This window comes from Falco punctatus, assembly GCF_963210335.1.
Source record: "Falco punctatus genome assembly, chromosome: 2".
NCBI lineage: Eukaryota > Metazoa > Chordata > Aves > Falconiformes > Falconidae > Falco > Falco punctatus.
The window spans coordinates 82,997,722-83,012,778 of record NC_137581.1 but is presented as its reverse complement, the minus strand read 5'-3'; the positions used below and the strand labels follow the sequence as shown (position 1 = coordinate 83,012,778).

At 47.5% G+C, this 15,057-nt stretch overlaps 1 protein-coding gene across 8 annotated transcripts in view; it reads right to left on the bottom strand.

Moving 5' to 3' along the window:
• The window catches only part of BCOR (BCL6 corepressor), an 83,243-nt gene that overhangs the window by 22,515 nt on the left and 45,671 nt on the right, over positions 1-15,057 (bottom strand). For 5 of the 8 annotated variants that reach the window (XM_080374327.1, XM_080374330.1, XM_080374326.1 and 2 more), the window contains exons 4-8: positions 12,036-14,864; positions 11,284-11,337; positions 10,654-10,837; positions 2,286-2,567; positions 1,533-1,886 (exon numbers count right to left, since the gene is read on the bottom strand). In XM_080374327.1, the coding sequence (XP_080230453.1) occupies positions 1,533-1,886; positions 2,286-2,567; positions 10,654-10,837; positions 11,284-11,337; positions 12,036-14,864 (3,703 nt within the window). The remainder of the gene's footprint in view (positions 1-1,532; positions 1,887-2,285; positions 2,568-10,653; positions 10,838-11,283; positions 11,338-12,035; positions 14,865-15,057) is intronic. The other 3 variants (XM_080374332.1, XM_080374333.1, XM_080374331.1) reach the window with 3 other exon arrangements.

Below are 15,057 nucleotides of genomic sequence, written 5' to 3'. Positions count from 1 at the left end.
TGAATCCTTTGGGAGAACCTTCCCCATCAATCAGCATCAAAGGTTGGGGTTTTCAGCCCCCAGATAATCCTACCACGGGGAAAGATGGGTGAGGAGTTTTAGGAGAGAAGTCGATACTTTTGCCTGTGACTGCTTCGGAGATGCTATCCAGGAAAACTCTCTCACTGATGCAGGACAACCTGGACTCAGTCCTTTCCATGGCTTTGGACAAGAGGATCTTCCCTCCTCATGCTCCTTTCTTTTGAGGAGATCTCAGCTAAGCGGCAGGTTAGGCCAGCTGGAGGGTGAATGTCTACCAGTTCGATGAAGCTCCCAGGTCTGCCAAGGAGAAAGGAGCCCAAACGTCCAACTTGCAGCTTCCCCTCCCAGAAACAGCCTTTCCTCAAAAGTAGGCAAAGGATTTGGAGAGGTAAGAGGAGGAGAGGAAGGAAGAAAATTTGCAACCTTTTACACCTGAGAAGCCGAAAGAGGAGACAAGGGTTCACTGCTGTGCCCAGGAGATGTGGATTCATGACAAGGTACAGGCGATGTGCAAGGTGAGGGGGACTGGCCACATGGGCTGTGTGCTGCCATTCCCCACCAGTTCTCCAACCAAGCTATGGCAGCAAACGTCGCAGGAAAGGGGAAAAGCAGCAGAGCAGACTGTGCTCAGGAGCTGAGGACAGTGGGGACAGGAGAGCAACCGGGCCATCCCAAAGGAAAATTTGACAGATTGCCTCCATGGGCTCTCTTCCAGGATAGAGAACAGGCAGAAAAGGGGGAACAGGATGGGGAAAAGGAGGAAGCAGAGCAAGGGGGGGGAAAACAGTCAGAAACAAGCCAAGGAAAGCTTATGTGCTTTGAGGAAGCAACAGCTTAGGAGAGAGCCACTGGGAGGATCTTTGCCAAGGCGCTGGGGAGTGGGGGCAACAGGGGTTTACAGGACATGCCTGTGACAAACCAGCAAGGCATCCTCTTCAAGAAGAGGATGAGCTTTGCTCTTAAGCATATGCACTGGGAAAGGCAGGGAAACCCAGCAGTGCTGAGGGTGCTGGAGGAGTTGGGTTCCCATGATCGAGAGCTGCTAGCTGTGCTGTGCTGACACTGTTTCAGGGGTCACAGCCCCTCCAGTCCCATGTGTGGTTAAACACACTTACACCAACTAGCAGCCTGTTTGTTTCCCCTCACACCCAGAAGCAGGACTGCGCTGTACGCCCCCCCAGCTCTCCTCTAGAGACATAAACTTCATCTTCACGTTATCTATGAAAGAGTATTTAAAGCCAAAACACACACACGCACGCACACACAAACACATAGTTACACACACATACACAAACACATTTTCTTGTCTGCCAAATATCAGCTACAGGGCAGTTCTTAAAGAGGAGGTGTTAGTCCTTATACAAATGGACATCTACAGAAAAATATATATATATATATATAATTCTTAAAAAAAAATAAAAACAAACTCTCGACAATTCCTTAACATTGGTGGCAGCATGCGTCACTGTAAATGCTAAAGCCAGCTGGTTTCCCTAGTAGTCTCTGCATACCTTGTTCATTGTCACTTGTTTTGAGGGACTCTTCAGACCAACTTCTATTGCTTTTGGCCTCTGACCTTTTCTTGGTGTGCCTTTCTTCTGTGAAGTCTTTGACCTTTGCAGTGGCCTCTGGCTGAACAGCCTCAGCTAAATCTTTCCTGCTTTGCCGGCCCAACTTGCCGGACGGGGATCTCTCTGGTGACACCTGCTGCTCCCATAGTTCCCTAAGATGCTGCAGGTGACGCTGCTTTTTGGGATGGAGCCCTGTTAATTCAATGCACACCTTCAGGTTGGTCACCTCATTACAATTGGGCTCTTCTAAGTGGTTAGAGGAATTGTTTGTCATTTCCCTCTCAGGCCAGTCATCTAATGGAAAAATAACTAAAAATTAATCAAAAAGCCCCCTCAACTTAAAACAAAAGCTACATTTCACTTTCGGGGCATATAGTCTCAGCTTTACCACCACACTATGCATTTTAAAGGTTTGCTTATTAAGGGTTACATGCACTACAGTAACTTGCACTGCTGTGGCTACAAGCGTCCAACGACTAGTGCTTTACCCTTATATACCAAGTTTTTTATATATACATATATATACACACACATATATATACATGCATATATATACATATATATAATTTTAAGTGAAATGACAGTGCTCACATTAGTAACTATCAAGTTCAAAAATGGAAACACATTAAGCCAAAGGGACGTTCCTTTCACAAGACATTCCTTGAGACAGACCAAAGCAAAATGCTGACTTACCTTTGGAGTTCTTCTTCTTTTTTGCTTTTGATATAAGTTCATCCTGCAGTTCATCCACAAAGCTTTCATTTTGGCTGCCATCATTTTGCACTCTCTCACCAGAGTGTTTACGCTTCCTGTCCAGACGTGGACATGGATGTTGGCCAATATCCTCTGTTGGCTGATCTTCCGCTTTTTCATATATAGAATGTCTCTCTAAATAACATTTCTCATTTGAGAGATCTTTTTCCTCGGGAGTTTCAAGAAAGTGACCTTGGTTGTTTTCCGTACTAGTAAAGTTACCTAAAAATTAAAAAAAACAAACACCACAAGACCTAATAAATACAAAACAATTAATTGTGAGAAAGTTATGCTCTCTGATCTCTTCAATGTCATCTCCATCATGACTTATAGCTCATGAGGCATGCAAATAAATACAACACTGTACTTTGAAACAATTTGCATCTGGTCAGCCTAGGGCAACAGTTTTCTCCACAGTTAAGTAGAAAACCCCCAAAAGCGTGAAGCTTTATGTTGGTTTTACATCAATTTAGTAAGTAAAATATTCACAATACTTGTATCCATAGGAACATCACAATGCACTTTTTAAAATAAAGAAATATCTTTAGATATCAAAAGCACAGACCCTTTTGAGAAAGCAACCTCACCCCCTAAAACCTGGCAATAACCCAAGCTCCACTTTGCAATGAATTTGTTTTCAAAAATACCTTCTGATGAAAATAAAGTATTAGCTTTCCGCTAATTCCTAATCCTTCCCTAACTTCCCCCATCGAATTGCACAGTCTGACTTAAAAGCATTCATCCCTTCTTCTGGAGATATAAATGGGATACAGAGCACGCACACACATACACGGGAATACCACTAAGAATAGCTGTGATATTTTGCAAAAAGCACTACTTGAATCCAAGGTTATAAAAAGGCTTCCTCACTGCAAGTAACCAGCCAGTCACTGTATGTCACATGATCTTCGTCACCTGCTTTTAAAAAAGGCCTCACTTTTTTCAGGGAGTATTTCCAGCAGCAGCGAGCAGGTGAGCTTTGAAAAGCTCACTAGAAACTACTCCGAACAAATCAGCCACAAAAACACCCACGTTGCCATACTCACCCTAACTTCAGCTTCCCCTCTCCAACAGTGTTCCCCTGAACTCAAGAGACAGCTTCAGCAATTTTAAATGGATGCCCGACTTAAAATTACACTTCATCATCATCCTGAATAGGTATTTTTTCTTGGGCTTAACCAGACTAGCTGAGGCACAGTTAGGCAGTCATGCAGTACAAACGGCAACACAGGTTAATCAGCTTCCTATTTATACTTCTGACAAGCAAGTTGCTTTTCCCACATGTTTTAGCTCTCCTGGCTGACCGATACTCTTTCTGCACGTCTGCCACTGTTCAGCGAACTGTCTGTATGCTCTGTCCTACTTCCGCACAGCTCACTGTCCATTTTCCTCTTCCTCCCCCTTGCTCTTCCTCCTCCCACTTTCTTTCCTGCAAATACCTCTGCTGGTTTCCTACCTGAACCCCTGACAGCTCGTTTCCCTTCCCTCCCCTTGATCCTTCCTGTCCTTACTCAGCCTCCTCCCCGGTACAGCCTGGCCCTCAGTTTCTGCTCTTCCCCCTCGTCAGGGCAGACGTTGCTCCCCTGCAGCCCCCTCTCCCCTGCAAGACCAAACACAGCAGGATCCAGGCACTGGCAGCCCCTGGATGTAGATGTACGCCCAACTCTATCCCACCTTATCTTGAGAGTACCTTCCTACAGCTCTGCCAACACCTTCTGGTTTCACAACCATCCTTGAAATATCTGTTGTCAGCAATGGAAAGCTGAGGGGGAAAAAAAACTCTCTGGAAAGGTTTTTCTTAAGCTGAGATTTTTCTTCATCGCAACTTGGAAATGGCTCCAAGTAGCACCTAGAGTTCTGGAGATGTTTGCAGGCACCAGAAGACACCCCAGCATCATTTTTACGCTGCTTGGGAAGCTGCCTGCAGGGCTGTTTTATAAAACAGCAGAAGATATCTGGCCAAGAAAAATCAAAACAAAAGTTGACTTTTTCCAGGCAAGTGGGACACTCCGGCCATTCTGCTATTTGGCGATGCTCCCTCTCCACAAGACTGTCTGGCCAACACCTGTTTCCTTCAAGACTTTCAAATGCAGTTTGTCACGCTTCTTCCAGCCAGCAATGCTGACATGTTCCAAAAACCAGGTATCTCAGCTTACTATGCCTCTAAATCGCCAGTGTCCCCCTCAATCAGAATGAATCTGGCAACACCCCATGCTTGCACATCTGGTATGAAGATGCTGCCTAACAGCTGTACCCTATAACCACACCAACAGCACCAACAGTCCTGTTTCACACAGCAGAAAAGAAGCTAGACCAGCCACGTTGTAAGTATCACTTTAGAAATAGCTTCTATCAGATTTCATTTTACATTTTTAATGCAATCTGCTATTTTTTCCCCTTTCATAAGGAAACATTACACATATATGGTCTGTTTCCCTGTGAACAGATCAGGTAAGGGCACCCTGCCACACTCCCGCTGTTAACTAGCCTTCGTGCCTCCAGCAGTACCAGCAGCTACACACTGTGGTTCACGCCAAGAGTTGCTAGATCAGGACAGCTTTCCTGCTCCTAACACTGTCTGGCCTGAGAAAAGGCAGGCACATCCTGACCAATTGCCAGAGAAGCTTTTGCAGGGTCAGAGGAAGAAGCGGGGGGGGGGGGGGGGCGGGAAGGCACTGATGGGCTTAATCTTTGGGGCTTGCAAAACACAGCAAGCTAATTCCAGCCTGCCACCACTGAAAGCAATCCACCACAGATTAATTCCTTCTCTATCTGCAAGCACTAGGCACAGGGATGCCGAGTACCGCTCGCTCAGACCATCCGTGTTAAAAAATAAACAGGAAGGGAGATACATGTGCTGTAACCTTGCTAACAGCTTGTCACTGTTGGCATTTCTCCGGGGCTCCACATGCCAAGGAGAACAGCACACACCTACTGAAGTTTGTCCAAAAAGCCCTTGCTGCCAGCGGCTCTGCGACACCTTTGCCTCCACTCTCCGGTCACATCCAAGTGGGACCCCTCTGCCGACCAGAGCTAGGTCTCCTCGGCCGCCAAGCCAGAAATCCCTTCTCAAGAACTGCCCCGCTGCACAGACGTCTCTGAAATCCATCCTGCTAGATGCAGTTAAAACCATTAGAGGAGCGACATCTCCACACGTTAATCCAGGTTGTGTAATCATCCTGCATCGACACAGGAGGACAGACACGACGAAGCCAGGAGCTGCACGGGACGCGTCCTTGCCTATCTGCTCCACTGCCAATACTCTCCGTCTCTTCTACAGCCAGATTTTCACCACAAAAGAACAAAGGTCAGTTGCTGTTCGGGACACAGCATACCCCACAGGCTGTCAGGCTCTCTACGCAGCTTGCACAGACACATCACACGCTCAGAGGTTTTTCCCCTTGGCACAGTGGCAACTGCCTCACAGAGCACAGGCTCTACTTAATATTTTACCACCGGATTCCACTCTGTCCTCAAACTGTTTTGCAAGCAACCTGGATCAGACGCAGTGTCTCCTCAAATTAAGATATAAATGGCAACATGAAGCACAGCAACATAAGCATATCGTGCAGGCCCAACAAGGACAAGGAGACTTTATTTGCTTTTGTTCCCTCCTGCCGTGTATCTACAACACCCTTTCCTCTGCCCAAGGAAGAAAACAGCAACAAAATACTTGGGAGTTTTCGTATCATCATTATTCAAACAGTGATGAGGTAGCCAGGAACACACGATAAATGCCGAGTTCTCATAGCAACACACCTCTATGAGTAAGGAGATTAAACTCTTAAACGTGCCTCTTCCTCAAGCCTCCAGCATCTGCCAGTCTCACACCAGTGGTGAGAACCAGCATCAACAGCTCTCCAAGTACTTCTCACTGTCCTACCAAACTAGAAACAAGGAAAAATTAAGAAGATGCTTCTTCACATAGTGTTTCTGCCTGAAGCAGTATCTTCTTAGTGCACAGGTTACAATCTCACAAGAAATAGTTGCACGCACAAACACGCTACCCAAAAAAACTTTCCTTCATTTTTCCATTTTCCTGTCGCTTTCAGCTGCTTGAGACCAGGCCCTCCCACGTGAGGCAAACAAGGAAACATAACTCAGTGTTTAAGCTGCGATTCTTTTGTTCAAATAACATGGCAGCTAAAAAACAGCCTTTCCTCTTCCCTGAAGCAACCTCTCATTGCACTCACTTACGCAAGGTACCCTTTATTCATCGGAGGACAGGAATGACAACCCAAATGCTAAAACCCAGTATTCGGCATGGAGATCACAACAGTAAGAAATGCCGTAAGTCACCTTCAACACCCGATCCTGAGTATCCCATATCGGGCAGAGGAAACACAGCTGATTTAATTTTTCTCTCCAACTACTCTGCTTGGGAGCTTTCCACATTTGTGTGGAAATGCCAAGTTCTGCCTAAGCCTACCACACTGCACAAACAAACACCATTCTCCCTGCACAGACTTTTGGGTTTTCCCCCTTTTTTTTTGCCCTACGTCCCGTGGCAAGAAGGTAATAACTGACCAGGGCAAAGGACATGTTTACTGTTTCCATCTTTCATTTGTTCAGGTATACACACAGCCCAGTGAGAAAAGAAAAGCAGGGGATTACCATGCAAAGGGATGCCAGCACCTCACTCTGATGCTGAGTATCTGCTCCAAAGGCTTTGGCACATTACACACTTTACTTTCACACATAGAAACTACTTTAACTTTTTCCCCATTACCTCATGCTTTTAGATCAGGCTTTTAACATATCAGCTTTTATTTTTCCCAGCTAAGGCTTAAATGGACAGTGTCTTCCTCCTAGAAAATCACATAAACAGGTAAAATCACATTCCCTCATCAAGAAATTCACAGCTTGTAGAATATATTCAATCTTTCACACTCGGATATGATTTTCAGTACCACTAGAAAAGCTTTGTTATGGAACGGACATGCGATCATCACATGCCCATATTGATGTGCGTGTCCGTGCCAATAGCTTAAATCACTTGATCTCTGAACAATCCTATGACTCATGACATATGCATCCCATAATTTATGATGTTTGTGCTATGGAAATGCACCGGAGCAGCATCGCCTCAGCAACATTTACAAGTCACCTTGGCAACAAAGCAGCTTCGCGGCTGCTCTCAGAATGCCCGGCAAAACCCAAACAAGATGGGAGAGAATTAAAGCACTTCTACTTCACTCCTTGGCTTTAATTGCTCATTAATTAGCTAACACGGCTACCTCTCTTAAATCAGATCTTTATAAAAAAAACAAAAGCAAAAACAAAACCCCACATTTTATCCTTCTCCAGAAGGCACGACGAAGCTTAAGAAGACACCCGGTACGGCACTGCCAAGTCAGAGGAGAAGTTTAACAAATCGGGTATCATGCCTCCGTTGTTTGCTTCCAAAAAAGCCCATACACATGCTACACAGCTAGGAAAATGATCAAGTCCCAGGGCAAGCTAAAAAAAGGGAGTTTACATCCTATCAGATGCCTCTGTAAGCATCACCCGCCTGTGCTATTTAGCCTTTTGTTGCTGTAGTCACACCGGTAGATTTAGAGGAGCCGGGGGGCAAGCAGCTGCTAGAGCCCCCATCAGCTCCTGTGCTCCACGCCAGGCACGCCCAGGCACCAGCAGAGGAGCCCTGCCAGCCGGCTCCATGCCACAATCACAGTTTTGGTTGTGGTTTTCCTCTTCCCTGCTGACACCGGGCAGGTGAAGTCCTCCCAGCCAGCGTCACATCTAACAGCTTGCCAGTTTTACTCCTAAATTCCCTTCTCACACATGGAAAGGTGTGCCATTTGCTTTTAGCCAGCACTGGACAAACTCTACATAAAACAAGGTAAAACATCTTTTCAGCAGCAAAATCTTTTCCAGGAGGCAGAAAGGAAAACAGAAGAGGTTGCAAACCATCAGCTAGTTCCCATTCGAGAGCTTTAAAGCCAGCACTGTGATTAGAAATTGGAGGGAAAGGGAAGGCAAGAGATAAGTAGCCCCGGATCTTGCTGGTGATAAACAAAGGGGAAGAGCAGGCAGAGCACATTGCCCCTTTGCTAGTCACTTGGCAAAAGATACACCAAGACCTCTGGCAGCTCAAGCCCCACCAGAGCCCAAGCCATGACAGCAGAGGCATTCAAGAAGTGTGAAACTCTTCTTCCTGATTTATCAGCTGCTATCCCAAGGGGCAGGAGGTGAACCACCATGATAAAAACCTTTTACCGAGACCTGAATCTGTACCAGTAAGTATTTGCTGCCGTAGAGGCAAGCATACAGAAGAGGAGCTCCCTCCACAGAACAGATCTGTGCTTTTAGGAGTTTAGACACTCAGCCAAACTCTGAAGTAGCCTGTTAAGTCAGCGCTAATTAGTAGAGGAGAGGAACGAACTAACATAAGACTGAACATACTTCCCCTGCTTCCATAAGTTATTTAATAGTCTCAAACACATTTTAACCAGCAGATGCAAGTGCCAGAGACCTCACTAAACAATGACTGTAAGGACGCATCGTTATCATCAGCCTCTGGCAAGGATGGGAGGGGGGGTGTTTCAGCAAACAAGGGTGCTCTAACGCTTACTTTTCCTCCCTCTCCGCAGCCCCCCACCCCCCACCCCGAGCAGCATGCCCCATGCCTCTTCTCCCTCTGTCCTGGTTTCAGTTAAACCAGGACACCAGGACACGCTCCCTCCCCTGTGCCCATGCCTGACCCTGCAGACCACCACCACCCCTCCCCCCACTCCCCCACCCGCCCCACGGACTTGTCTTGCCCCGCAGCCAGAACAACCCGATGCTCTTTACGCTGCTCTACGCTTTCCGCTGCTCTTTATGCTTTCCGCTTTCCGTTGCTCTTTAGGGCAGGATTAGCAGAGGACATCACCAGGGCACCCTGAGCCCTCTGAAGAGCAAGGGGGGCTGCAAGGGGAGCGCCAGGGTGGCAGCCTGCCAAGCTCTTGGCTTCAGCATGGGGACCGCAAAGGCAGTGCCTTCCTCCCCAGAGCTGCTTCAGTACAACCTGGAGAAGGGAAAGCCCACTCAGCTTCCAAGGACTCAGCCTGCCTCTCCCTACCACCTCCACTTTCACAATTAAAACTTCCCCTTGCTGTTTTGCCAGGCCGATTTCTGTTGAGGCTGTTCTTTCAGTGACAGCAATACCACAGTAACTTGATTTAGGTGAGTAACCAAGCAAGTACAATTGACCAGCATGCTTTCTGCCCAAAAGCATTAACCAAAGACCAAAACAATAATTCAAAGTTATTACATTGCCCGAACAAAATTTTTTACTAGCCCTCCTCATGAATTTCCACCTACAGAAGAGCACACTTAACCACCCAGTTACACAGTGCATGCGCATGTGCACACACACATGAATGCACTCTACAGTGTTTCTTCTTGTTTTGCAACACTTTCAGCACCATTTTTTTTAAGTTGTTCAAAAGAAAGCAGCAGAAGGAGGAGCTGATCCAGTCCTTAATTATACAAGAAAAAAAAATACTGGGAAATTGATGGAAGCTACATGCTTACCAAGAGTTTCAAAACAAAAAGTGACTTTTCTCACATACATTAAAAACACCCTAATACCATTTATTTATTTATATTGGTTTTAGGACAATGTGGCTCGCATACATTTCCCATAGTCCTCTGACACCTTTTTGACACAGCCTAGCGGGAGCAGCCAGCCCCATGGGGAATTTCACAGCTCCCTGCCTGCCTGTGAGGACCGGTGCCAGCAAGCCTCACCCCCCACCCCCCAACCACTGCAGCAAGAAGTCATGCAGGCAAACTAGCTTCTCATCGTTTGGAGTTTGCAGCCAGCTTTTACAGATAAGCCAGACTGGCAGATCATGTCCTTTTCCACTCCCCATCAGCCTTCTGTCCTCCATCCTTGCTTTGCCTGAAAGCTGCAATGTTGGCACCTGCCAGCCCTACAGCAACTTCAGGAAGCTGAACTCCTTGCCTCTCTCTCTTCCCCCACCTCTTTTCTGCATTTAAAATATAACCTTGGACTTTTGCTTTCACTGGTTGATGTGGTACCCCATCAATTAAAAGCATGATCCCTTTATTGCCGTAACTTCAGTGACAGTTAACTACCTCCTGCAAAGCAGGTACAACAGTAACCAGTAACTTGCAGACCCCAAAACAAGCACAAAGACCACCAGTCGTGGCAGCTCCATACATGCAGAGGCTGAGGCCAGTGACTTTAACCAGCAACACTGTGAGAACATGAAGATTATGGTGCCTGTGCAGCTTTGCTGCAAGCTACCGTGGCACAGAGACACACACGCACTTCAGAAAGCCATCTAAATTTGCTTACATCTGTCATTGTCATTTTGGTCAGCAATGGCATCTTCCAGAGCGACAGACTTTGGCTTCTTTTCACTGTTTCCTTTCAAGTTTTCCCAGTCTGCCTGGCTGAATCTGCAGACCTCTGAGTCTTTGGTAGCTGTTTGGCCTTCTCTCTCTTTCATCTCCAACTCTGAGAAGCGCATCATTGCACGCTAGAAAGAGAATTGATATGAAAAAAAAAGTCTTGCGATAAAAGCTACTTCATTTACCTTACCTTATATGAAAGCATTTCCAAAGAAAAATCGGCTCAAAACCAAGGTTTCAGATAGATAGCTAGGGTAGGAGTTTAACACACCTGACTTGTAAAACAGTGTTCTAGCATCTATATGCAAATAGCTACACAATTCTTGCATATATAAATGTGTGTGTATATATATATATAAGATATATATAAATGTATACTGTATATAAAACAAAAACATTCCATTTTGGAGGTAAAAAGAGACAAAAACAAAAACAAAAAGAAAAAAACAAAACACAAAACCGTACAATGAATAAAGACGACCATGGCCCACAAACTTCCCTTTGTGTATTTGGAAATGAAATTTAACTCAAAGGTTTATGTAAGAGTCTAGTAATAAAAATTTGAAGAACTGACCTCACAGTAAGCAGCAGGTAGACATAAAATACTGTCCTCTTGTAATCCTTCCATCTATGTAATTAAAATGGGCACTCAATGGATCATTTAGATAATTTCATCCATTTTTATAAGCATAAACCAATTCTTTTCTTAACAATGCAAAACAATTTGGCTTAACTCATCCCTTCATTAAAAGTAAAATACCTTACGGATATTCCTATACAGTATCTGTCTGTCATTCCTCAGCATCAACCTCAATACCGCTCCTACTCTTTCCTACGCGTTCGCTTGGCGTAAACGTTGCCTGAGACCCGCTAATACATGGCTGCAACTCCTCTCCATCAAACGGCATGTTTGGCATACTAATCACAACTTCTGGGTACACTTTGCTAGCTGGCACTACAGGCCAGCTGAGAAATTACAGCCATTGCTAGCACCAAGGTAACATGCATGCCTGTCCGACTCCCCTCTGTAACTGCACAAACATTTCATATGTACATTAACATTTTTATCAATCTTAGTAAAAGTCCTTCAAAGCTTATACTACCGTGTACATACGTAAAAGCCATACATACTATTCTTTACATCGCCTCACTCGTTAACAAACTTACTTTGCTATTTAAAACCGTTTCTGGAGAGTACGCCCAAGCAAAAAAATTTCTGATCTCCCCACCTGCGTTGCTTCTCTCAACTTTTTAAAACTTGACTGCGACTTGCAACAGAGAAATAACGACAAAAAGCGCGGCAGTCGTTGGACTGCGCGGACTCACCTGCAATGCCCGCTGCTCCCGGCTGAGCTGGCTGGAGTCTGCATACAGTTCAGTCGTCACACACTTGAATCGATCACCTACGTAACCAGCAGAGTTTGCAATCCTCTTGGCCAACTTAGATGGCTTGGGTTTCAATATTTTACCATCAGCAGATTCTGTGTCGTCGGCTCCATCTTTGGTATAGGTCTGGCTGGCATCGATGCTTGGCGGCGCAGTCCCCATGCAGAATGGCTTCGCGTCCTCCTGCACCTTGCCAAAAGCCAGAGCCGGAGCATCGCCCTCATGAGTGCTTTCCAAGAAAGCAGGAGAAGGCTGGACTGTCACTCTCTCTTTAGGCTGGCTCACAGATAAATCCTCTTTCCTTAAGCCGAACACCGATGAACTCTGGGCTTGCTTGAAATTATAGGTTTCGTGAAGATCATTATTTCTTCCAAACTCCTCTCTCATTACAATAAAATCTCTGTGCTGCGACGCCTGCTCTACCTTGTGCTTTGTAGGGTCATTAGCCTGATTACTACTTTCCGCAGCAAAGCTGGCTTTCGTTAAGTTTGCTTCGCTTTTAGCATCTTGCTCGTCTCGCAGAAGATCCGGGAAGAGGTGTTTGTCGCTTTTGGCCACGTTTTTACCGTGGCCAGAGTTCTGGTGCAACTTCATGCTCTTGTCACTGGGTACTTCAAAAGGCATCTTCCCACTGCTCTCCAGGAGCTCTGGCAACCGGCCCCGCAGAGCTGGGTCCTCATAGCGGACCCTCTCATGAGACCTCGACCTCCTTTCCGCCTTCTCCTCCTTATTGATCTCCAAAGCCGAATGCTGCAGCAGCATGGGGTGCACCATCCCCATCCCCAGCGCGTCCTGGTAGGTCATGAACTCCCCCCGCCCCGCTGGCAGGCTGTAGGGGAGGCCAGGTTTGGGAGCGAGGTGGCCAGGGTAGAGGCTGCCGTTGGGCAGCAGGACGGGGTGCGGATACACATGTCCTTTCCCGTGGATGGAGAGAGGGCTGATAGCTATCCCCTCTGGCACCGGGTACGGGAGGTAACTCCTGGGATAGGGCAGAGGTGGGGAGCGAAATGCCTCATTGGGCGGCAGGAAGATGGGGCTGGAGGCCAGGGCGGTCTCGCTCGCCTTGAAGTTGGCTTCCTGGCCACATGATTTGGCCACCTTACTGCTGTGTTTTGCAGGGGTGGCAACGGGCTGCCCAACATGCTGTATAACCGAGGCGGTGCTCTCCGCAGAGCTCCTGGCCATCTTGGCGCAATCCACATTGGCATTGGGAGCTGGCGATGCCGATGCCGGCCGCCCCCCTGCTGACACGGTCCCTGAAACACTGCCAACAACCGCCTCCGTGCCGCCCATCCTGGGGCAGGAGGAGCTCCGCTGCTGCGGGATCACCCAGTCCAGTGCCTTGTTTTTCAGCTGGACACTCTTCCCGCTCTCCTCGCTGGGGCTGGGACCAGGAACAATCCAGGAGGATGGTGCCGTGCTGATAATTTCAGGCCTGTAGATGGGGCAGCTGTTCCCAGGAGAAATGGTTTCTTTCTGAACGATGTCGCTGCTGGGCAAGTGCGTCCCCGCTCCTGCTCTGCCGTGTACCAGCACCGTTGGCGTCATTTTCTTACCGTGGTCCGACTTGCCGGCAGTTTCTGCATCAACAACTTTTGCCGACAAGTCCAGCGGTTTGTCGGTGACATCTTTGGTTGGGGTCTGCTTTTCCAGGAGCGGGGGGGACCTGCCATCTTTCCGGTCATGGCCAGCTTTCCGCGCATGGGGGGCAGCCGGCAGAGGTGCCTCCCCAGCGTCACTGCCCTTGGGAAGTTTCCCGTTGGAGAGGCGGGAGGGTGGAAATTCACCGCCGACGTTCACATAGGGCTTTGGGAGGGTAACGGCAGAGGAGGGCGAGGTGGTGATCCTGGGAAAGTGTTTGTGGAAATCAGTGTAGGCATCCCCGACCTGCGCAGGCAGGGGGAGGCGGGGGGATGGCCGGGGTGAGTGTGGCAGTAGAAGCGTGGGGTCCGCTGGCATGTTGGTGGGGGCCGGCTTGGCAGAAGGGACCCGGGGCTGCTTGCTGCTCTGGATGTGGGGGTAGGCGTGCGCGTCGACGGGGTTGCCAGGGCTGACACCCATTTTCCACGACAAGCTCTTATCCGGACAGTGCACCAAAGGCGGGATTGCTGGTGAAGCAGAAGCAGTCGAGAGCCTCATGGGCGACGCCAGCGACGAAGGGATGTGAGGGGCAACATAGTGGGAGGGAGGCAGGTACAAAAAACGTTCACCATTTGTACATACGGGCGAGTAAGCCAGGTGCTGTGGTAAGCTGTAGGTGGACTGCTGAGGTAGCAATGCCTTGTACATGTTCAATGAATACTTATTTGGTGAATCAAGGAAAGGGTATATGGTGGGTGTCGCACCCTCCATATAGGGGTTTACCCAGGGGAGCCTTAGGTAACTAGCACCATTGACACCGAGAGGACTCTGCCTGTCACCCGCAGCTCGGTCCAAACCCAGTGTCTCCCCTGTTGGGACAGAGTTTTTTTGTATTCCAGGTGGTGTTTTGTATATAGCACTGAAGCCATTCGGGGCTTTTCCAGAGACAGCTGCATTTTCTACTGCTTCAGGGGGATTAGACTTAAACTGTATCTCTGGATTTCTTTCAGGAGTAAATCCAAGCCCTGCTATCGAACTTGTAGCATCCCGTGATTTTTCCGAGCCGAGTCCACACAAGCTGGAATAGACAATACTACTGGGGACTCTGAGTCCTTCTCGCATGAGTCCAGACCTGTCCATACTCAGAGCTGCGAGACTGTCAATGCGATGTGCTGTTGTTGCATCCACCTTTACAGAACAAGAAGTATGTTACTTTCACATTTCACTAACATGACTACCGCACAAGCTACAGATACATCAGCATTTTGGAAGAGAAACAGTACCAATGCAAACACACTGTTCATTGTGGAAACATACAGAGGCTGACTGCACTGGAAAATGGGAGAACAGGAACCTACGGAGCAATATGTATCACTGGAAA